The sequence below is a fragment of the Cataglyphis hispanica genome, chromosome 3, assembly GCF_021464435.1.
Source record: "Cataglyphis hispanica isolate Lineage 1 chromosome 3, ULB_Chis1_1.0, whole genome shotgun sequence".
Taxonomy (NCBI): Eukaryota; Metazoa; Arthropoda; class Insecta; order Hymenoptera; family Formicidae; genus Cataglyphis; species Cataglyphis hispanica.
The window spans coordinates 1,979,412-2,005,905 of NC_065956.1; the positions used below are offsets into that span (position 1 = coordinate 1,979,412).

General features: G+C 27.1%; 2 protein-coding genes across 2 annotated transcripts; both read right to left on the minus strand.

The window, feature by feature from the left end:
• Positions 1-155: 155 nt before the first annotated feature.
• LOC126859403 (aminopeptidase N-like) lies at positions 156-16,941 on the minus strand. Its single transcript, XM_050610683.1, has 23 exons — positions 16,720-16,941; positions 15,531-16,071; positions 14,666-15,115; positions 14,129-14,327; positions 13,661-13,826; positions 13,498-13,579; positions 12,734-13,101; positions 11,941-12,218; positions 11,639-11,823; positions 11,018-11,320; positions 10,854-10,932; positions 10,056-10,283; positions 6,861-7,357; positions 5,788-6,237; positions 5,094-5,277; positions 4,655-4,811; positions 4,373-4,454; positions 3,599-3,978; positions 2,990-3,264; positions 2,622-2,812; positions 1,101-1,400; positions 937-1,006; positions 156-514 (listed from the first exon to the last, which is right to left on the minus strand). Exons 2-23 carry the CDS (start codon positions 16,034-16,036, stop codon positions 386-388), a joined length of 5,559 nt encoding a protein of 1,852 aa, XP_050466640.1. The 5' UTR covers positions 16,037-16,071; positions 16,720-16,941; the 3' UTR covers positions 156-385.
• Positions 16,942-19,073: 2,132 nt separating this feature from the next.
• LOC126859404 (aminopeptidase N-like) lies at positions 19,074-25,287 on the minus strand. The gene is made up of 10 exons (XM_050610684.1): positions 24,342-25,287; positions 23,691-23,846; positions 22,955-23,595; positions 22,049-22,130; positions 21,207-21,870; positions 20,944-21,131; positions 20,318-20,485; positions 20,100-20,246; positions 19,695-19,770; positions 19,074-19,547 (listed from the first exon to the last, which is right to left on the minus strand). The coding sequence occupies exons 1-10, from the start codon at positions 24,827-24,829 to the stop codon at positions 19,404-19,406; spliced, it is 2,754 nt and encodes a 917-aa protein (XP_050466641.1). The 5' UTR covers positions 24,830-25,287; the 3' UTR covers positions 19,074-19,403.
• Positions 25,288-26,494: the final 1,207 nt, after the last annotated feature.

Consider the following 26,494-nt stretch of genomic DNA (forward strand, 5'->3'; position numbering starts at 1 on the left):
CAGAAAGATAGCGATCGAATATATTCGATGTTTCAGGCTGAATTTAAATCCGAGCCCTTTGACATAGAGAGTAGTTGCATAAATCTCTAGGCGATTATACATTTATATATACAATATTATATATTATATATATTAAAGATATAATAATGTAAAAATTCAATTTTAAAAATTTATATAATATATTTGATACAATTATATAATATATTTGATACAATTATACACATATATATAAGTTACGATTCAATTTATTTATAACTTTATTATATGCGATCTCAGAAAGTAGGAAAAATTGTTAATAAGTTCCAAATTAATATTAAGAATAGATAAACATGCGTATCTGTCTTGCAAAATTGCCATATTGGCTGTTTGTAATTTTTTTATAATTTTATTCTTGTATTATAGGTGACCGAAATAAGGCAAATTTGTCCAATAATTGAATCTTGCGATGTTTTATCTTGTTTTCAATATCTTCGAATACTTTCTCCTCCAATTCATTTTTTACAAATTTGCATATCTAGAAACAAATTATATTTATATTTATTAAAAATTTAATGACTTATGGTGTATAAGCACGATACAATAGCTTTAGTTTAATATGTCAGCATTTCATATAAAACTAATTCTCTAACTTCTAACAGATCAGTATATAAAACATACAGAAAAATATAAGTATTGCTACCGTTCAAAATAAATTATGGTCTTTTATCTGTTATTGCATATGTGTTTCAAATCTTTTAAAGTATATTATTATATTTAATAAAACTATATATTTTTTTATTTAAATTATGAAATTTTAATAACAATGACATTCTCTCTCTCTTTCTCTTTCTCTTTTTATCGAAAAAGTTTAAAATCTATAATTTTTGATAAAAATAGAGATAAATAAATTTAAATATAAATAAATAAAAATGTAAAATTTAAAATAATAAAATTTACCTTGTCAAGTTGTTCATTAGAGTATACATGGAAAATTATGCCATTTAATATATCATTCAAATCGTAATTTCTGCAAAAAAATTAAAAAATTCATAATGAATAAATACAAAAGACAATATGTTTATATTCAAATTAATTCATATGAAAGATGTTATTAACTATACCTTGAAACAATTTTGTTTAAATTTGCTAACACATAATCGGTTATTTTATTATATTTAGCATGTTTATAAATAATATAAGAATAAATTCTATAGTAATCTTCATCTTGTATTATTGAATTGTTCGATGTAGATATATCAAAAAAATTAATTATAATATCAGGATTTTCAGTGCAAGCCAAGTATTTTAAAACCTCTTTGTCTGATTTATTTATATATATATCCAATAACTGATTCCAAGTAGAAGCGTTTGCTTCCATCAAGCCACTACAATATGTCCATTCTCTTAAATTTGGCGAAATTCTACAACATATAATAAAAGAACTAATATGTTTGTATATGTATAATATTCTATATATTAATTTTTAATAATACATTTCCTTCAGATTTTGTGTCATTTATCTTTCAAATTCAAAGAAAATATGTTGTTCGGCCATTTTTGAATTTATCATACCACTCTTGTTAAAGTTTGGTACTTGAAGTTGTTTATCCATTATGGATTTTGTAAAGGTGTGATTTATCAATTTATTAATTATTGGGACAAAATAGTTTTATTGATGATGATTTGTTTATTGCCCTGAAAATATTCTAATGTTGCGTTCAATATTCTTAATCATTTCTATATTCATAATTTTTATTCTTAATCATTTCTAGTCTTTTATTATTTATTACAGGCAAGCAAAAATTATCATCGAATTGTAACAAGCTTTGGATATATAGGAGATATAAGGAGATGTCAGTAAGATATAAGTTAATGAACTGTTTACAAAATTGTGGTCACATTTAGTTCGGTGTCAATTGGTTTAAGCAAGAAGGTCTTTGTGGTGTCTGTCAAAGATTGAATATTGTTAGAATGAAGATTTATGTATCGTTATCTTTTAAAGGCAAATCAAATAACAAATTTGTGTTTTTCTCTTGACCGAGAATCACTGTTTGTGACGTAGTCAATTCAGTTTCTTATCAAGTCTCAGCACAGTTCACCGGTGAAATAGAAATGGAGAGACTTATGCTTAGAAAAAAATGAATTACATACGTTAGTCGGAAGATATATAAATGATGGATAATTTTAAACGCGTGTATATGTCAAGCTCGAATGTGTTGTCGATCTCGTTACGTAAAACACTGATACAAAATCGGTTCATAATATGAACAAATTTTTTAATAAATTTATCATGGTACAAATTGTCAATAGGATGCTGACCAATCGATTGATATGATAGAGTAATATTATTTATAACAAATGTTTAAGAATTTAAATTTTAAATCTATTCTAATGATTTTTAACAAAATTAATTTTTATTTTGTTATTAATACTGAAGATGGACCAAAAAAATAATCTAAAACATTTTTAATGTATATTTACTAAAATTTAATAATAAAAAATTTGCGCATTAATAACTGCGCTTTGGCTTTTGTTTATTGGTTTTTCCATTTAATTTGCTAGTATTTTGAATATTGCAGTTATTATTAATGTATTATTAATGTATTAGAACTAATTAAGATTTAATGAATAAAAAAAATTACTTATGTTTTTCGGGATCTGCTAAATGTTTATTCAGATTTATAGTGGCCATTCTTTTGCACGTAGAATGACCAAAAATGCATGCCCATTTTAAAGCTTTGCTTCTTTTAAGTTTCGTAAAATCGTCCTCAGTAGGATCTTCTTCGTATCCTACGTTGTTAATAAGTCCATCTAAAATTTCGAGAATGTATGACTGGAAAAATCATAAAATAATATTGATTTTTTATCAGTTTGTGATTAATATAATTATGATATGCGTATGTATTTAAATTTATTTAAAAATAAGTATTTTTATTAATCCCCTACTTTGCCCAATTATGTATATTACTTTATACATATTTTTATTTCAAGTAATTATATTGCTACTTACTTTGAAAACTTCAGTTTCTGGAAAATTGTAAAAATCGTCTGTAATTTCTAATATTTCAAACATAGGATACCATGCTATGAAATCTGTTTCCTGCCGTAGATAGCTAATGAGATCCAGAAACTTCAAGATATCAAATTGATTTGCCACCATAAGATGATAAGCGTCATCGATGATTTGAGCACGATTGACCACATGAATTTTTGTATAATTGTCAGATTTGAGATAATTTGCAATTTTTTGCCAATTTAAATAATCATAATTAACACGATAATATCCTATCGCAAAATTAAATATTATAAATTACATACTCTAAAACTTATTACTTTATTAAAAATTATTTTTTTTTTATTTCTACATTTCTTATATACTTATACATATGTGTTGAAAATTTATTGTATAATAAATTGTAAATAAAATATATATATATATATATATATATATATATATATATATATATAGAAAATATATAGAAAATAAATAAAAATAAAAAAATTTATGAAAATTCTGGTTATATATCATTGATTACAAAATTATTAATTACTTTTTAAAATATAATAAAAAAATATATATATTTTAAAATTTAGATTAATGTCGAGTATAAATATTCACCCATTTGTTGTAAATTAACAATAATCCAATCATTTGAATCAATTCCAGTAAGGGTTATATTTTGATCTTGCGGTCTTAGCCAATGAGTGGGCAAAGTATTAGAGAAATCAGGATTTGTTTGCGTAGCAAAAGTCAGCGGTATCCACCATTTATCATCATCGATGTGTTTATTTTTATTGTCTGGGCGGAAATGTTCTTGTGTTATTATTATCTCATTGGTGTCATTGTTTCGGGTCACATGTACCACAGGAAAATGCCTTTGTTTTATCCAGGTATCCATTACCTCTTTCAATCTATAGGCATTATGCGCAACATCCGATTCATCTAGGACTACTTGCAAAGCATTCCATAAGTCATCCGAAGTAGCCGAACTGAATTCACTAAATTGTGAAATAGAAGATAGATTTGTTAAGAGAATAATAATTATACAAGTAAATTAATTCATAATTAATTGTCGAATGTTATACATTTGAAGCATTCAGACTGTAATATTAATTTATTTTTATTTTTAACTAAGAAAGATGAGAATTATGTTCATTAAAATTGTTAGAAATTATCTGTAATGCTAATATATTCATTTATCAAATTTAGAAAATTTTTATTAATTTAAAAATCAAAATATTTAATAATAATAAAATTTTTTATCGTAATGGTTAAGTTGTTGCATTATTCATTGAGAAATGTAAAAAATAATTTTAACTGTATAATATTTTATTAACAGATTTTTATACAGGCAACTTAGCGAAGATGAAAAAAGATAAATATATTACTCACTGCGTGTGCAAATATTTAATAATACCCTTCCGAAATACTTTATCGGTAATTATATGTTGCAACATACGCAATATAGCGGGTGCTGCAATGTGAATAACATACAAACATAATTGATATAATAAAATAATATGTTACCATTCATATATTAATGAACATAGCTAATGAAAAAATCAATTCTTATGATTTAAAAGAATATATTTTAACAAATTTCTCCTACTTTTCTTCTATTGTTTTTGATCATTTATATTCATGAAGGATGGTGATTTATTTACTGAATCTTACCCTTGCCGTAACTGGAATAAGAGAAGAGTGAATCAATTTCTTTTGGGCTGTTCACTTCTAATGTAATAGGCTTCATATTTTTAGCAATATCGATATGAAGAGCTGCTTGTTGAGTCTTAACAACAAAGTATTCCATTACTCGCCAATCCTCGAAAATCTAGAAATATAAGAGTTATAACTTCAAATCAATCGAAATAAATTAAAATCAATTTAATATTATAAATTAATGATAGAATGACAGTTACTACGATATATAATAATATAAATATATTTGAAGAAACATGTTTTAAATTCTTAAATTATCTTAATCTACAATTATTGAGGATGCATTTTTTTTTGAATATGTAAAACCGTAAATGATTTAACTGTATTATATTATACTTAAATTTAATAGTAAAATATAAAAAGCGCGAAACAAAACTTATAATAATAAATCTACCTGATTGAGCATATAGTCTGCGAAGAACGACGCAAATCCTTCGTTTAACCATACATGAGACCACCATAATGGACTGACTACATTGCCAAACCATTGATGTGCCATTTCATGTGCTGCTGTCATAGCTACTTGTCGTTTAGTAGATATCGTGTCAGAACTTTCATCGTATATAAAATATGATTCGCTAAAAATTATTATAAATAATGCAATTATGTTCAGTTGAACGTGCTTTATAATTAAATATATCTAACGTTTATATATGATTATTTAAAGTAAAGAGTTTTTGTATTGTTATATATATCTATATATAATTTTTTTTTAATTATATCTTTCTTTCATTTAATCCAAAATAAAAATTGATTATATTTTTATTCTTTTTTTGCATATTATTTAGTAAAATTGTTTAATAAAAAAATTTTTAACCAAAAGTTTTGAAGGCTACTTTTTTTCAAGAAAATAATTTTGTTATTTTATAAAGTGAAACAAATAATAGTCACAGTTTCCAATTATTAAAAATAGTCTATTCTAATCTATTCTTTCGCAAAATCTACAGTTACAATATTCAACACAAAATATGTAGAATTAATAATTTGGCAAAAATAATAAGAATTTTCAATTTTATGTGACGCAAGAGGAGGTCTGATATAGATATGCGTTATTCTATTTGCATTTTTCTAACATATATATATATTACACATAAATAATAAGTCCCCAATTTTCCATGGCACCAGCTCTGAATCTTGGGACCGCTACGTGATCCATTTTCGGAACTTTATCGGTGCTATTAGTATATTCTGTTAATAGCCGTCCAGATTTTTCGGCAACTTCTTGTGCAAATTTTGTGTGCGGCACCAATTTCGATCTACACCACACATTGACCGTCTCAGTTTCATTAGGCACATGAACGTAATCGGATACTACAAAGGCCACGAGATAAGTTGACATGATAGGAGTCGTATCGAAGTGCGTCCACACTGTGCCGTCTTCGTCGTCCGATCGTTCTCGTATCGGCATATTTGATAGAGCTGTGTAATTTCGATGATGTTTTATGGAGATATCGAAAGTGGCTTTTAATGCCGGCTCGTCCCAACATGGAAAAGCTCGTCGCGCCAAAGTTGCCTCGAAATGCGATGTGGCCAACCACCTACCACATTTCAATGACACGCTTCTGATAAATTTTCCGTTACTGCGGATGAGGATGAGTGAAATGATTGGAAAACGTAAATGTGGTTCATGACTCATGTTTCATGACAATAGTACGTGACATACTCGTAGAGTCTGAATATGACATATTATATTAACGCTTTCGTAGGATGAAATTTCTTAAAATGCGTATGCGTGTACGTCTTCAAAAATTTGTTAATCTTATTTTGTTACAATAATTAAACATAATTATGCAACATACAACTGTCTTCGAAAAATTTTTTTTTAGATACAATTAGAAAAAAAAATATTCTAAGTAAATATTCACTCTCTGTTATTTGAGAAAAATGTAAAATGTAAGAAAATTTATTACTTCAATAGGAATGCATAATGTGTAGAAAAATATCTTTCTAAAATATTATATATATATATGTGCAATTATCAAATTATGACATGAAGCAATTTATTAAGTTTTATATTTTATGTGAGTTAAGGATTTTGGCACATTATAACAATGATGATGGCAAAAGTAGCAAATAGTATAGTAGATAATAATAATAAATAATGTTAGAAGAACAATATATGAATATTAGAAAGAACTTTTAAATGATGATATTTACTTACACTTTATTTCCTTCTTCATTGGTATAAGATATTCTGAAAAAGCCTTCCAAGTCATTGTTTAGGATACCGACATATCGCATCTTTAAAGTATAATTTCCAGGTAATAGCTCGTCATTAAAATGAAGAACTAAGATTTGTGTTATATTGTCGTAATTATATGTTGCCGGCATGTAAACAATGCGATCATTGTCGAGCAACGATGTTGCTGCTTCATCTATTGTTAATTCCAGTGCATGCAAACTCAAGTTTTGCGTTGTACGATGAATTGTGATGTTGATACTTGATTCTCCGTCAAAAGTAAAGTTACCTTCTTCAATATACGGTATTAGCTTAATATTGTAATGTACCGGAGCTACGTTGTCCGGTAAACGATAATTAATATGCGAATCATTGCTCGAATTTTTGTCAACAAGAAGAGCTAAAGTAATAGTAAATATTAGGCTAATATTTATTAACAATTTCAGAGTTGCCATGCCAATTCTCCTTTCAAGTACAATCTGCACAAATATTATTAGAAGAAAATTATTAGAATTATTAGAAGAAAAATAATATAATATAAACTTTTTTACAGCAATTTCAATATTTTTGTCATTGCATTAAAAAGAAAGAGATTGCATTCAAAAGAGAGAGAGAGAGAGAGAAAGATTACGTGAATACAAATAAATTTTATGTAGCTATTATGGATGTTTGCGATAGAAAAATCGGTGAACTATAAAAAATTATTCTGTATAATAATCGCGTATATTAATGTATATTAAGCAAAGACATTTTTATTCGATGTTTCACAAGTATGTAATTACATAAAAAAAATACATACAATTATTTACAGAACACTCGAGAGTGACTCGAGTAATTTTTTGACCGAAAACCGAAGTGAGTGACTTCGATATACTAAGAAACAAGCGACTCCGAATTTGCACAAAAGCAAATTTGTGGATAAAGTACAGATTGTTATTTTACATGTGTGGGATGAGATTCACACTTATATCTTTTATAATTTCGTGTTCCAGATAAATCCGAAGGGATATCGAATCAAAATATCTATTGGTGTCAAAAGAACTGTGAACTCGAGGGAATCAAAGTTTGTTTGATCTCACGTGGAAATCTATTTTTTCGATTTTTCTTATTTTTAACAAAGCGAGATTGAATGAGTTTACATCGTCGTCTTTGCCTCGTTTGTCTCGATTTTATAGTTTAAAATATGCTCTAATAAACAATCAAAAAATAACTAAGTAATATTACATGCAATTATAATGCACGTAATGCGTAAATTTCCTTAACCCTTTCGAATTGATTCTTTATATATTGAATAAATGTTCATATCTGAGCATAATGCATGTATTGCGTCGGTGTGAGATATATATCTTTTTTTATTTTTGAGCAATGATCAAATCTTTTTCCTAGTTTCTGGATAAAAAAAGCAAAAATAATTTTAATAAATTTTTAAGAAATAAACAAAAAAAGTTATCACAACTTTAAAATTTTTGGCAACTAAGAGCCAGATACAGATGGTAGTGCGTCAGTTTCATAGAAAATAATTTTTCTATAGAATTGATTACTTTGCACAAGGAGGATAAGAGGAGGTTATTATAAATCTTGAATTGAGATGATTAATTATACTTGGTATAGGACCAAGAAAATTTCATGTCCTTATGCACAGTAATCAGGTATCTGGCTTCTAGCTCTTAAATGTCTACGATATTTCAAAATTGTGATTTTCACTTTTGAGCCTTATCAATTTCTTAAAAAAATATATATGTTCTAAATTTAAACTAAATGTGGATGATTTTGATCTATATATTTACAATGCGTCGGTTTTATTGCTCAATTTTTAATGAACATTGACAATATGTTGTTTTTTTTTTATAGACATAATCTACGATATATCAAATATGTTATATGGAAAACTTCTCCCTTTCTAACGCTTATTGTCATGTACATAGTAAAAATATTGATTATATATTATCATATTTAAATTTGAATTTTTTAGAAAATCCAAACATTGAAATGTGTAAAATATTGATATAATTTTCATCAATATTGTAACCAACTTTTTAGTGTTTCTAATGTATATACAATTAATATTACCTGTACGCTATTTATACGATTGCGCGAATAATCCTTGAAATCGGATTGCACAAAATGCTGCAGCAGCTTTACACTGTTAGATAACTATCACCTTACTACTCGAAAACAAAATTAATGTCTTTACTTATAAAGCAAAATGAATTTCATTATTTGTGACATTTGATTACCTTGTATAATATTCGATATGACTGTGGAATGTTTAACAATCATCCATTGTTATTTTAAATGTATTTGAATGAATAATTTATATTATTAACCTTTGTATTATGAAGCGGTGAGGTATGAATTATGTCAGTTATAATTTACAAATACCGATAGCATAAAAAATATTAATAAAGCGATCTTTATTTCTAAGACAATAAAACTTTTAACTTATTTTATTATTACTATTTTTTGAATATTATTCATTCATTGTATTTCATGTATAAAATAGTTACAAATATTATTTTATTATTATTATTATATAAATTACATATTTTATATCAAAAATAACATTTTGTTAATTTTCCAAAGTGTAATACTACAAATAAATAATTCTTCATTAAATATTAAAATTATATTAAAAACAATTTGGCATTAAATTATAACGATATAAAATGCACAATAACAATCAATCAAATTATTGCAATATTTTTATGATTAAATAAAAATAATATCTCAAATGTCTGCAAACGTCTTAATTCTATATATATCTATTAAAATTTGACAAAAAGATCAATATCTTTTCTCTTTTTTTTTTTCTTTTTATTTCGATTATAAATAACTATAAATTACGTTTAACTTATTATATAAGTGATATAAATAGCGATCAGCATATGTAAATATATTTACATAATTATGCACACAAAATTATAAATCTATATTATATATTTCTCAATTAACATGAAGCTGTTGAGATAAAATATAATACATGTATGAGATATTTCATTTTTTTCTCACTTATAAAATCAAGTGCGAAAATGTCTCAACAATAAAATCAGTATTAGAAGAATCGAAAAAGAATGTTGCAGGACATTGATTTAATCAAATTTAACTCAATCGATTAGAGACATTACAACATCATAGTGAATTGTAAAAAATACTTTGTATTTGGATTTCTCAATTGAATCGTGCGAGTAGTACTGGAATAATCATTAGGAACGATGCCAGAGTAAAGGAACTTGCAGAGTTTGGCTCTTCCTCTTTTTCTTTTCCTTCTTCTTCTTTATAATTTTCATTGATCCATTTCTGAACTATTGATCGATGAGTTTTAATCCAGGCAAGATTTTCTACCGCCTGAGTCAATCCTGTAAACTTTTCGAGTTCTCGTAAGTGCATGAAGGCGGCCACTGACAGCTAAAATGTAAAAATATTCTCATATAAAGAACTTGTAGAACCATCAATATCGACTATTGATGCTATTGGATTTTTAGAGTATAGTGCGTAGTTGATGACGCTACTGTCATGCAATACCTCTCGAAATTGTGAAATATTTAATCAATCTATTTCCAGATAAGATATAAGTGCGATCAAGGACAAGATAGAAATGGAACCACTTGTAGGTTCTAATTATTAAAATTTATTTACACAAGAGATATATTATCGTATTTTAACGTCCCCCCTTCCCCCTCATATATGGCGTTCGTAACTGTTCAAATTAAAAACGATATAAAACTTCGAAAAAGATTTTTTTAACGTTAACTCTTGATATAAAATTATAAATTATTAATTAAATATTAATTAAATTATTGCAAAAATTATAATAAAAATTAATTTATTATATAATTTCTAATCGGCATTTCTAACGTAATTGAAATAATAGATTAAAATTTTGAAAAAAAAGGTATAAGTGTGTTACATAAGGCCTATGAAGTTTATCTATTAAAAAATAGATACTCACAATACTCATATAAAAATAATATTTACCTTTGAATATTGCTCATCAGTTGTAACCTTTATGGCAAGTTTATTAAGGAAAGCGTGAAGTTGTTTGTTATTTTCATCTCTGTGAAGAAAGCATTACACTATTAATTTGTATTCATGATATTGTATTACCAAGTTAAATATACAAGCAATAGAAGATAACTCACATCTCTTTGATTATTTCGATGTGTTTATTAATGAAATCTAGGAGAATATCGAAAGACTTAGCGTGACCCGCAGCTATCGAATTCATCACGGAGAAAATATTTTTGGTATTGTTTGCGATAGTTGGGTTGAGCAATTCGTATACATTCGCCTCGGACGTACTGCAACCAAGACCACTCAGAATATCACTCCGTTCTTCTTTATCTGCGCTGCTTTGATACTTTTCGAAAGTCTTTTTCCACGTGTCTGCATCTCCATTTCGAATTCCGGCACAAATAATTCCCCTTCTCAAGTCTGGTGAGAGTCTACAAATTCATGGCCAGTAATCATCAACTATCGTACTATATATTTTATAATTATTTCTTTATATAGACATGTAACATTTAAAACAGAGAATTTATAGATTTGTACTGTTTCTTTCGTACAATTGTATCGGAAGAAAAAAAAAACATATTGTATATTATAATGCATCATTAGATGATATATTTCACAAATTATGCTTATACTAGTACGGGGACTTTGCAATGAAAATATAAATCTTTATTTAAAACAAATGTAATCGTAATTATAGGTTCACAAATTATTAATTATAGATTTAAATTGTGGTCAACATTTGTACTTACTTTTTTTCCTCTGTTTCTAACCATGCTTTGAGTTCTCCCTTAGCGAAGTTTACGCAGTCTTTCAGTCCATATTTACAAGCGGCGTCTAGTGCCAGTACTTTGCTTAGTTTCGTCACATGCAAACCTTCGGGATGCGTGTAATTAGCTTCTTTTGCGAATTTTTGTATTTTTTCAGCGACATAATGCTGAAATTCAATGATGTATTAGAGAGAAAAAAAAGGGCACTCGCAAATATCTTTTTCTCGCACCTTTAAGATTTGTAACGCGATCGAGAGTACGCGTACCCCTTATATTCAACTTACATGATATTTATCATGGATTTCAGAGCCCTGTAATACACGGTCCAGATAATCGAATGCTCTGACAGCCGCATACCATGGTATGTAATCGATTTCTTGATTCAGATATTTTGTAATCTGCAAAGCGCTATCATAGCTTAGGTATCCCGCTTGTGCGAGATTTAATGCATCGTCTATCAATTGGGCACGGTTAGTGGGGCTTATATGTTCATAATCTTTCGTTTCTAAATATTTCGCAAGAAGTTTCCAATTGTCGGGATAGTAATTGACGCGATAATATCCTGCAAAATAATATTGTCAGGCACGTTTTTTCGTAGCACGTTTTTTTTGTTGTTGTTTTTATGATAAATTTGTCTATATTATTATATAACGATGATTGTAAACCTAGTCTTATGACAAATATGAATTTGAAATAAATCATATTTTTTTATACTATTTGTCACATACTCATGCAACTTTACTATTACATTAGAATATTAATGGCAACAGTAAAGTGAAAAGTATGTATATCAAATATGTTTTGTTAAATAATTAAATAATAATATTTTTTTTTTGATATATAAAACATACAAAAGTTTCATTATTTTTAAAAAAAGCAATGTAAATAACAAACTATTTTTATAATTACGAGAATATCTTCATTATTTTCTCTCTTTGTTTTTCTAAAGAAAATATGTACATGTATATAATTGAATAATCAATTCAATTATCAGTTATTGTAGTAATCAAATTAATGATTGATATCGTTTTATACTGACGGTAAAAATTGAACAATAGCATAACAATGCATGTGTACCTGTCTGATTCTTATTGAAAAGTACCCATTGTGTATTGTTCACATTATCAACAAAAACTGAAGCAGACTCAGGTTTCATCCACAACTGTTTTGTATCTTTGGGTGCTTCTTGTGTGACGTAAGTGATGGGTATGTACCATTTAGTCGTATCCTGTTTCGCTGGTTTCACCAGGTAAAATCGTTCCTGTTTTAGATTAACTCTGTTAGTTAAATTCGTGGTCTCGACCGTAACAACAGGATATCCCGCTTTATTTAACCAATTGTCCATAACATTATTAAGCTTTTTACCATCTGGTAAAACTTTCTTAACGCGATCATCTTTCTCGATAGCATCAAAGAGATCCTCCGGTTTAACAGATTTATATTTACTAAAATTTAAAAAAAATTATTATTATTTTACTAAATATATTTTTAGAATGATGCATATACAAAATATATATATATATATATATATATATATATATATATATATATATGTTTGGTATTTAATATTATTTGATAGCTTTACACATTTTAATAACTATTTAAAATTAAATTAATTAAATTTAAATATATATTAACATAATGAATTTAACATAATAATTATAGAAAATAAACAGTAAAGTTCATTTAAAAATGCATCATATAAAAATGTATTAAATTAGCACATTAATACATACATGTATAATTATTAAAAATAATTATAATGTTTAATAAATGTAAATATTTATAAAAGTTTTTTTTCACTATTAGAAATATGCAATTAATTATAATCTATGACTTACTTTATAGTCAAATAATTTTGAAGTCCTTTTTGGAAGACATCTTCTCCCAAACATTGTTGCAACATTCGGAGAATAGAAGCACCTATGAATGAAATAAATTAGAATAACGATAATTACTTTCATTACATTGTTAAAGATAAAATAAAAAAAAAAACTGTCTTACCTTTTTTGTAGGCAATATCGTCGAATAAACTTTGAATTTGATCAGCGGTTTTTGAATTGATTTGAGAATTTAATGGACGAGTTTTAGTGGTTGCATCAACAACGAATGCGGATGCTTGTAAATTTTTGATAACAAATTGATCCATAAGACTCCAGGATTCCTTAAGCTGTAATTTGAAATAACATTATTTAAATTAGTCAGCGGTTTTATTGTCTACGATTCCATAATCTTATGATGCATTATTCTTTTTGATTACAATGCATAATATAAAATAAATCGATTATAACGTTGATGTCTTTTATTATTATAAATGTGATTTTATTAATATGTTCAATACTTTTTTTTTAATTAAACTATTTAAATATATCCTGAATTTTTGTAGTGCATACAAAATTTTTATATTATTATAATTTATATATATATATATATATATATATATATATATATATATATTATTTTTATACTTACCAGTGTCTGGACAACCTGTTCGGTTGTATAATATTGAAAGAAGGTGGCAAAACCTTCGTTTAGCCAGATATAATCCCACCAATCGCAAGTTACTAAATTACCGAACCATTGATGAGAAAATTCGTGAGCTATCACTGTCGCTATACTCTGTTTATCTTGCGTAGTTGTTTTCTTTTCGGTGAAGAGAAGCGCAGATTCTCTTGAAAATAAACAGCACATTATTGTTAATACACTAGTAAGATGTTTATAAGCATTAAAATTTGCGAGATTAAAAATAAAAATTATATAATGTATACAATGACATATCGAACATATTGACAATCGATATATCTGTTTAAAAAGAATATGAAAAATATGTAATAAAAATTTTTATTTTCTATACAGAATTGATTAGCGAATTGTAATATGATAAGATGGAGATAAAGCAAGCTTGAAATTTGCGCGTTTAAGATAAAGCAAGGACTTTGTATTAATGAAGATAGAAGTTTAATCATTTTCTTGATCATTTTACGAGTAACGATCTTTGATCAATATTACCTATAAGTCACAAGACCCCAATTCTCCATAGCACCGGCCGCAAAATCTGGGATTGAAATTTGATCCATCTTCATTACATTTGCTGACTGATAATAATCAATGCCAGTAAATTTATTTAGTTCTGCCAATGTTTCTTGCCCGATTTTTAATGCAAATTCTGTGCTGTTAAACGCGTTAGGTCTTGTCAAAACGCCAAATGTGTCATTCCCGTTCTTTTTATAATCCGAAACTACAAAAGCCACGAGATAGGCAGACATCTCTGGTGTTTGCAAGAAAGTCGTCTTATTATTAATTGTAGTATCTATGCGCATATTCGAGACCACATGATAAGCCTCACTAAGCTGGCTAGTATCGATAATAATCTTAAATGTTGCTTTTATTGCAGGTTCGTCCCAGCATGGGAATGCTTGTCTTGCGCCTACTGGCTCGAAATGAGTCGTTGCGAGCCATCTGTAACATATAAAAGGTCACATTATTACAAAGAATAATTTTCTATTTTATTTTATATGCTTGTGCCTATAAAATAAAATTATTTGTTTAAAAAAAAAACATTTATTTTAATCTAAATTTACTTGTAAAAATTTGAATTAACTTTAATTTGTTCTACAAATACCAATACCTACAAATATTAATATCTATAAGAAGAATTAATCATTCGGTTCTTCTTACAAAAGAGTTTTAGAAAATCTATATAAAAAAAAAATTACTTAAGTTAGAAAGTTAGAAAGTTGATAATGCAACATTTACTTGAAATCATTGTAATGATTTTCTGAATTTAGATATAATATAAAGCTTATATTAGTATAAAAGAATTTTAATCTTAAAGAAAATTTAAATAGATTTTTACACAATGTTGTTATTTTACCTTGTTTCATTTCCGTTTTGGTAAGAACTCTTATAGAATCCACGTAAATCATTATTTAACACTCCACTATAACGTAAAGAAAGTGTTACATTTTGCATGTCGCTATTTATTGCTTGTCCCAACGTTAGAATTACAAAATCTTTTTGCTGGTTTGATGTTAAATGTAATATTTTAATATTCTTTTCTTCCTTTTCGTTCTTATTTGTATACGTCAATAAAATATTTTCTTCGAATTTAAGTTGTTTGGCATGAAATACTATAGTCCTAGTATTACTCCTAACTTTGAGGTTGATTGTAGACTTCCCGTCAAAAGTAAAATTCTTGTCATTCTTGCTGTCGAGATACGGCTTTAATTCGATGGTATAGTGAGTAGGTACGACATTGTTCGGCAATTTATAATCGTCTGATACTTCCTGAATGGATTCTGGAGCTATGTTTTCCAAAAGAGGATTGCCTGCCCAGCAAGTTGCCAGGGCAAGCATCAGCGCCAGCAGACATTTCATCATATCTGCTATAAATGGAAGAATTTTGCGTGATCCACCTTGTTATAATTAAAATATGAATAAGTAGCAATAAAAGTCCATATCCGATAGTGTTTGATGCAAATAATATAAAAAGAAATATATAATTATCGATCTTTGGAAAATATTTGAATAAATATTTATAATAATAAGTAAGATTCTCTCGAAATTTATTGATGATGTTTGATAATTATTTTTGTTTAAATTAAATGAGAATTTAATAAAATAAAAAGAAACGAATAGAGGAAAAAATGTTACATATGGGTATTTAAATTATTTACTACACGACTAAGAAATACAATTTCAATAAATATCCGCTCGCGCTATAAATTTCTGTTATCAAATATAATATATTATTCTATAGAAATAAAAATAAGTTCTATCTTTATAAAAAAAAAAAAGTTAATAAATTTGATTTTTTTATTTGAATAAACTTTAATTTTTATGATTAAAATATAATTCCCAATGTTCTATGTTAAATGTACGATAAATTTGCTAATAAATTGATAAAAATAAAACTGTAAGCACAATCGCAATAGATTGCTATCGAGAGTCAAATCGTTGTATATATATAAAAAATCCTTTATATAAAAAATCTTTTTTTTGCAATAAGATTAATTTTTTTTTACATAAACTCAATTTTTTTGATTTTAATGAGATCAACGTACCTTAAAGCTAATCAAAGATGAAGAGGCGTGCGGGTTGGTGCCACGTCCCCGCAGAAGCAAAGTTTTATTGAAAGACTATCGGACCAAAATTCGGCGCCTTATAAGGCAACGACGTATCGCGATGTCGCTGCTTTTTCTAATCTTATCGCGACCGTCTCACGTAGCAGTAAGTATTATACTCTTTGGGGTATGATCGCTAAATGGACTATTCTGAATGCGACTCGCAAAATTTCTTCAACAGTTTTAACATTGACAACGCTGATAATGCGATAAGTTAAATACATTGTTATCCGGCCAATCAGTGCCAAGCCAGGTCATAGATATAGAAATCTCACTTTTTTATCGCTGATATCTTGTTAAAAGTGTCGATTGCTTAAGCTAAACACCGGATCAATTTGTTATAGACTAGTAAAAATTATTATAGGACTTTTTGTCTTTATATTAGAAATTAATTTTTTATATACACAATCTAAAGAACAATTAAATAATTTTATCAAAAAAAAAAATTAAAATAATTATTGGCGTTTTTGGATAAACAGGTTAATTCAATCCGGATCAATTAATCATTATATTTTACTATGACTTCAAGTTTTTATTGATAAAGAGACAATGAAATTACCGAAATTATTAATGTTAATAATCGCTCACAGAGCAATTGATCCTGTTATATTCGAAAACACCATAAGATTGTGTATTTTCTTTAAAATATATCTCTCCAGCACTGATACAAATCGCATATTTAATCAAGAACTAAAATAATTTATAAAGATTCTGTTTTATAGTATAGCTCTTATAGATTGCTAGTGTTTCCAAAAAAATCTTAAAAAATCGTGGAATTAAAATTAATTTTTTATTTGTAAAATTAAAATATAATTATAGTTATAATTGCGATCAATATTAATGATATAAGATTTATTATTGCATTGTGATTCTCTCTGTGTGTGCATAATTTTATTGTATGTGTGTGTACGTGTGTGTGGAGACTTCAGACAAAAATACAATAAAACTTTTTTTTTATACAATACACATTTAGAATATAATTATATTAACAAATTCTTCTACCTATATTTGTGTGTTAATAATACTGTAAAGAGATATATATGTATACATATGACGCAAACTTTTGCTCAAGAAAATTAATATTCTGCGAATTTGAATTATATTGTTTGTTGCGTTGATGATATCCTAAATGGATCAATTAATTTCTTTATCTTTTTCTGCATAAATGTTTTGTAGATAATGATAAAAAAAATTTATAAAAAATTTTATTACGTACAAATATTTTTTATACGATTTAACACTAGAACACATTAGAATTTACTTTAAATATCGTATTTACACATATTGTATAAATAATTTATTATAAATAAATTTATTAACATTAGATTTAGATAATAAATTATCTGTGCAATATGTGTAAATACGATATCTAAAATAAATTCTAATGTGTTCTAATGTTAAATCGTATAAAAATATTTGTACGTAATAAGATTTTTTATAAATTTTTTTTATCATTATCTACGAAACATTTATGCAGAAAGAGATAAAGAAATTGATTGATTCATTCAAGTTATCATCAATGCAACATATAAACAATATAATTCTAGATTCATGAGAATATAATTTTTAGCAAAAATTTGCATCATGCATATATATATATATATATATATATATATATATATATATATATATCTTTTACAGTATTATATAACATATAGGTAAGAATGTATATAATCTATTCTAATATTGTATTATATAAAAAAGTTTTATTATATTTTTGTCTGAAGTCTCCACGCACAAGTACAGACACATACAATCAAATCATAAAATATATTGCAAGAAATGCGCAAATAATACAAACAACATAAATTAATATAATATAAGTTAATATACTATCAAAGATAATAAAACTATTACATGTAAAATAATGAGGAAAGATATATACACATATATAATATTTATCAATTTTATAAAAGGATTTAGTTAAAAAATGAGAAAATGAAACAATTAGCAATCTTGATAATTTGTTAGATATAATTTTCTTGATAATTCTGTTGATATTTGAGTGATCAATCTAAGAATAACATTTTTCGTTTCATGCACAGATAATTGATATCGAAAAGATTAAAGCTTAAACAATATTCAATAATGTTTTCTTATATCACTTAAAGATTACAAATACTCATATGCTCAATAAAATTATTGAAAAAATACTATGTCCTCTTTTTATAAAAATTATTTTTATTTTTTTTTTTTGATTTTCTTTTAAAGAAAAGATTTAAGATAATTTCTTTATTAAGATCTAATATAAGTATATTTAAACATTAATACAAATTTATTATATTATTATTTTAATTATATATATTTGGCGCACGAAATATTATCATACATTATCTCTTGATAAGTAACTTTCACAGTAATATATTTCGTAATAAAAAATTTCTTTGTGATTATATTAAAATTTTTTCATTTCTTATAACATTTTGTAAACTTGATATTTTTGAAAACTTGTGTTATAACATTAATACAAAATGCAATTTTACATTTTTAAGTATAATCTCATGAGGCTTTTTTTTGTACCTCTGCGTACATTTATTTAGATTTAATTACAAATACAACGTGTTTAAATATATTCATATATTATATATTAGTATATTATATTCCTGTAATATATTTTTTAATAATTAATTAAATAATAATGCTTCTTCAATTGCAGGTAAAAATTCATTAATCCATGTTATAGACGCTTCAGAAACAGCTATGGCTTTTCTTGCTGAATTCAATGCTGATTCTAGGTTTTTGATATTTTTGTCAATAAAAGAGCAAAACTGTAATGTTATAAATATTATATTTTAATGTTATATCGATTTTATTGATAAGGTGCAGTAAATTTGATTAGTACATTGTTCAAATAATATAAAATATGATAGATATACTAAATTAATTATATTAAATGATATATATAATAGCAATACCTTGTTTAATTGGACTTCTGTTATAATTTTATTTCCTATAGCAGTAAACATTTTATTTAAGAAATCTATTCCTCTTCTGTAAAAAAAAATAAAGAGAAAATAGTACCAGATTGATTTAAGCATTAGATTAAAATTAATATTAAAGAAATAAAAAAAAGATATATGATTACTGCTTTTTCTCTTTTTCTCTTTTGGATTATAATTAATTAACAAATATATAAAATAAAAGATTTTAAACAAGTTTAATATTTTTTTATAAAAATATTTTTTATTACAAATGCGCAATTGAATATTTGTCATTTCAATAAATAATAATATAATAAACAATAATATTGACTTTTATCGACTCTGATCAAATAAATTTATATGTATAATAAAGAAAATAAAAACATAAATTTTACGTACAGTTTTAGAACTGCATGCAAATTATTCTGAATGAAATCGATAACATAATTTACATTTTCAGGATTGCCATCCAAAACTGCGTTAATTATCATCATCCTATATTGTTTGCGGATATTGAATTCATAAGTTATGGACATATTAAGATATCTGAAAATTAACAAATTTAGAAGCTGATGTTCAATTATGTTTATTTACATAATCCGATTTTTAGAACCCACTTCTCGATTAATTGTGAATTTTTAGTACATCCAAGTGCATGTAGCAAGAGTTCTTGTTCTGTATGTAAATCAGTGCGAAGGAACCGATTCCAAACTGTGAGCCAATCATTATCATCACCTGTACGAATGCCCACACAATACACGAAACTCTTGAGATTTGCCGATACTCTGCGTATATGTGTGAAATATATAATATGTATATATATCATTATAAAGAGATAATGTTAATTAATCAATTATTTTTTTCGGAGAACGGAAGTGGATAAGAACGTTTATTATTATACATATAATGCCAAAAAAATAAGATATAATAATTAAAAAGACTTTATAATAATTTAAAAGAACTATTCTGTATCGTATGCGATGAATATATTATTATAAAAAAAAATTATGTTAATTAATTAATTATTTTTTAAGAAGCAGCATACTTTACAAGAATATCTACTGTAGAGTAAAAAGAAGATAAGATATATAACAATTTAAAAAAATTGTGCTATTTCTATACGTATGCTCGAGTATTTGGAATATTTAAATCTATTACTTGTCTTATGAAAAAATAACTGTATTACTGCAAAACAATGTGAACACACATACGTATATTTTAGAACTGTCATAATTGAACATACCTTTTCTCTGACTTAGAAATCCAAGAATCGAATAAAGTTCTTGATTTCTTTAGACAGTGGATGTTGTTGACCGAGCATGCAGCCGATAAGATTAATTCGCGGTGTATTTTTATTGTCAAACTGTCTGCGGGACTTTCAATAAAGCTCAGTAAACGGTATACAGATTTAAGTATGCGATTTGCATAGTTCTACAAATTATATCAAATTATTAAATTAAATAAAGATTTATTGTTGATTCATTGTTTAAAAAAATAATCGCTTACCTGAAAAAGTTGTTGTACTCGCGGCGAGCTAGCGAGAATACGATTCAGAAAATTGAAGTTATTTATCGCAGCAACCCATGGTTCGTACTCGGTTTCATGAATAAGATACGTCGCAATATCAAACGGAATGGAGTAATTCACATAACCGGCTCTAGCTAGATTAAAGGCATCATCTAGAAGTGCAGCCCTATTTATTACGTGTATTTTCTTAAAATTCTTTGACCTCAGATAATCGATAATCATCTTCCAGTTTTTTTCATCATAATTGACTCTGTAATACCCAATTTGCTGAACGTTGAAAATCACCCATGAATTTGGTTCGAAGGAACCAATTATCACGCTCTTGACCTGCGGCTTCAACCATTCTGCTATATTGATTTGATCAAACGTGGAATTCGATTCTTCAATTACAAAAGTTAACGGTATCCACCAACCAGATTTGTCTATTTGCGTTGCATGGCGATTCAGATGAAAACGTTCTTGCGAGGCGAAAAGAGTTTTCGTGATGTAGTTTCGCGTAATGGTTACTAAGGGATATCCTGGCTGATTTGTCCAGGATTCTATGATATCTTCTACGAGCAGATGCTTGGATAGTTGAGCCGATTTATTTGATGCAGTTTGTAAATGTCGATACAAATCGGATGGACGTGTTGCTTGATATGACCTAGTAAGTAGAAATGAATATCTTTGTAGAGTAGTATTAATTGACCGAAAAAAAAGCAAAATACCAATTACCAGTTTCAACAAATTAGATTTTGACAATAATAATGTACATTCATGATTTCGTATTAAATAAAAAATTATAGGTGGACTCTAGAAACATTTTATGCACATAGACTTACATCTCGCGCAAATAATTCTGCAGACCTAACTGAAATGCTGTATTTCCGATGATATAATTGGTCATACGAATTACGGATGCACCTGCAAATAAGACAGCGTAATATTAATATTTATATTTTATATATTAATTAATATATATATATATATATATATATATATATATATATAAAATAAATGTAATATATTATTAAATATTTTTCCAATAAAAAGAATGAAAAATTTACAATAAAATATAAAAAATGTAAACTTTAAAAACTAAATCTTTCACATTTTATTATTTAATTATAAGAAAAAAAGAACAAAACAATTTTGCATATGTCGATTTGACTTTTTAGTATAATTACTTTAAAATATATATTCTTCTGTAATTTCGCGCATCATCGCTATTTTAATCAAAATTATGAGATGTAGAAAGATAATCAAAATGATTATTCATACGAAATTAATAACGTGCATAAATGAGAATACATGATGTGCGATATTAAAAATATATATTACAGATTAATTTTGCCAATAATCAATTTTCTACAAATACGATTTAAATGTGATTTCTAGTGAGAAAGAATTATCACATGATTAGCAGATATCTTTATCTGCTTTTGCGAATTTGTTACATAGCGATATGATCAACAGGTTGTGCAAGAAACAAATGACGCAGGACTTGTAACAAGAATCAAGTGAATATATTGAATATACAGAGCGTTTTTAAAATATAGTTCTCTGTTTCAGCTCATGTCTTATTCATGGTCAATTTATGTCGTATTCTACAATTTTCTGTTTCATAAATGTTTCGTATAAAAATTATTCCAATACATCTTAATGGAAACATTTTTAATGTGAACTCAGAATTTCAGAATTTATAGAAATAAAAAGAAAAATGATTAATTGTTATAATTTATACAAGCCTTTTTTATAAGAAACAAAATCCAAAGTAGCCATAATGCTGCTACGGTTTCCGACCTCTCGTCCGTTCAGTGTACGTGTATGATCATCGGAATCCGCGAGTAGCGTCGGTTGAAGACAATCTACCGTAAACTTATTCATCATTTTCAGATCCGGTTCCGCCATGGATACACCGAAGTATTGGAAATACGTAGCGAAACCCTCCTTCAGCCAGACGACGTCCCAGAATTTGGGTGTCACCAAATTTCCGAACCAGGTGTGCGCGTACTCATGAGCCATCGTTGTCAATCCATTCAACACTATTCTCGTCGGCGTGATTCCACTCTCGTGCAATACTACGGATTCTCGGTAAGTGATGAGGCCCCAATTCTCCATCGCGTTAAAATTAAAATCCGGTATTGCGAATTGATCCATCTTCTCGAGCGGGCTCTTCACCGATAGCCACGTCTGCAGTGCCGAGAAGACTCTCTGGCCGCGATTCAAGGCCATCGATCCGCGAAACTTCATGGAATCTCTCGTCCACATCTTGAAAGTCTCCGAAATTCTTGATCGCTCCGGGATAAAGTTATGCACTGTCCATCCTACTAAGTATGTGGAAATTTGCGGTGTGCGGCGGAATGTGGTTATATAGTAAGTATCATTTCTGTAAGTATCGACGAGATGTAACTTCTCTGTGTAAGCTTTTATATGTATATTTTTCTTTTAATATTTATATAAATTAGAAAATCATATACCAACTTTATTTGTATAGATTCCACTGGAGTATTGCTCGTCGCATTTTGATCTTTATGGTGACCAATTCGAATTTGGAATTCCGCCTTTAAATGTGGTTCGTCCATACATGGAAATGCACGACGTGCATACGTGGGTGAAAATTGAGTTACACCAATTCGTCTAAAGAATATATATTTAGTAATATATTTCGAATCAAATGCAATAATTGTTATAGAATTTATTTTTATCATTGCAAACGTAGATTTTTCTGGGAATATAATTGTTCTTTTTATTGGTGGTAAATATATATAAATATAAAGTATATATATGATATAAAAAAATATAATATATAAATTATAAAAAAGTATATAATAACGATAATAGGAAAAATATATGTAAAAACAAATGTGATAAATTATAAACATTTCTGAAGACTTATACTGTAACTGTTGACTTGTATAACACACAGAATATGTATTAATAATTACATGAATATCTGTATATAATTAAGAAAATGTTAATGTGATTTCTGTGATAATTGATATGTTTAATTTATTATTCAATCGTTTTATAGACTTTTAATTGCATAGATACTGCTTCGATTACCGTATTTATAGCGATTCTCTTAAATATGTACATGTGTATATAAGAGAGTTTTTAGAATTTAAATAGTACCTAAGTTTTCCTTCAACTTCGTATAAACTTGCGTAAAAACCGAAAACATCGTTTGCGATGTATCCTTTAAAGGATAATTCTATTGTGTATTTTGCAGGTTCCAGTATACGCTCGAGTTTCATCGTAAGCATCTGCGTTTCTTCATCGTAAACGTAATGTAGAATCGGAATCAATCGACCTGATTTATCCGATAAAGATGTATTTGATTGTATGATTAATGCATCTGTATGCAGAATAATAAAGTCTGTTTTTTCCAGTACTTGCAGGATAATTCGTACGTGACCATCGTAATCCGCTTCATTGGGATTAGTGTAAATCGATAAATCATATAATACTGGAATAATTTCCCTTGGCAGTCGATATCGTGCGGAAATGTCATTCAAATTTTCGTTTTTATTTATGTTGACATTATCATATGCGAGTGCGAAATTTAGAACGATGAGAATAATTAATAAAAATACAGCAAACAGAAAGCGATAAGAAATCATGATTTAACATAAATCTCTTAAGTCAAATTCTTAAAGTCGCTTTTCAAATGGATAAGAGAGCACGGTGTTGTCTATTCGAGTATCTTTCACCTTGCGTTATTAATACATATGTAAGATAATAAGATAAACGTTATATATACTTAAAACAAACACGCACACACATACACGCATAATCACATGTGCACACGCGAATTTAAAGTACGAGTTTTACTCTTAACGAATAATAATATCATGAAATAATATTTCTGATCACTTGTTATTGTAATCAAAACCAAATTTCACGGAAAATTTAATTATACAACGCTTAACAATGTTTATACTGTATCGCCCGAATGAAGACTATATGTTAGTCGCGTTTACTGCGTAGTTATTATATTATTTGCCAATAACGATTACGGATAAAAGGTACATCGGCATCGATCTCGCGAGCGGGCATTTAACGAGATAATATTTGTCCATCAGGGCAATGGCGATAACAAGTTTCATCGAGAATATGATAGGATATTGTACTCATATCCGCGTAGAAAATCACACATACCTGTTTTTTAATAATTTGCAGCGATACTGAATAGTATCGACAGTTTGATAATTGATTGACTGTTTTTTGTACTGTCTATTGATTCATAAGAAAAAAAGAAACAGAAAGAAAACAGAGAGAAGGCATTTATCTATATTAAATAGTTATCTATATATATCTACATAAAAGCTGTACACAAAATGTCTAAGATATGATTTAGATTGACAAGTAAAAAAATGACAAATTCCTGTTTGTTGTTAAGCAAAGTCCTCGCAATTAATCTGAAAAATTTAATCACTGATATCTCTTTTTATTATTGTCTAAAATTTACTTTTTTCCACATTAGATTTATTGCGTTGTCCATTTCCAGATCAGCGAATAGCACTTGCAACTTGTACGGTCGAGATGATGGCTGTTAGTTGGCGACTGTGTTGGGGTTTTAGGCACAACTTGCTGAGATTTGCATGTAATTGCCGTAGGCTACATGTCTTGCCTTTAGGCTGCGTTAAGGTTTACTTACGTTCAATACACCTTGATATTGGAAGCCTAAGCGATATCCCAAGTTTGTACGGTCCTAGGTTTAGCTTATCTATAAGTATGATGTGTAGAGAAAAATACGAGCACTAATTATACAGATAAAATTACGGTGATTACGGAGATAAAAAGTTAATATTGCATTTTTCATATCAAATGAACAGTATATAAAAATCTCTTTTGTGTATATTAAAAATTATTTTAAAGCAATATAATGCCTGAATATAAATTTGAGGAAATGACTGGATTTATGTAAACGTGTAATAATCATTACTAAAAATTAAAAACATTTTTTTTTTTATTTAGATACAATTTTATTTTCTCGATAATGTATGCTCCGTTAGTTTCAACGATCTTTGACCATCGTAGCTTAAAAATCTCAGAAAATTTATATATTTTTTTTTTTAAATAAAAATCTGTTCCAGGCATATTTTGAAAGTCATCAGGGTTTTAAAAGTTCTTGCCATGAAAAAAATTTTTGTAGAAACTGGAATAAATTAAATAATATTAAGTGTAATGAATACGACGGATAGAGTGAAACATGTCGATCAGATTTCACTAACAATAAGTCTATTAAAAAATGTTAAATCTAGCATTGCCTTGATGAAAGATAA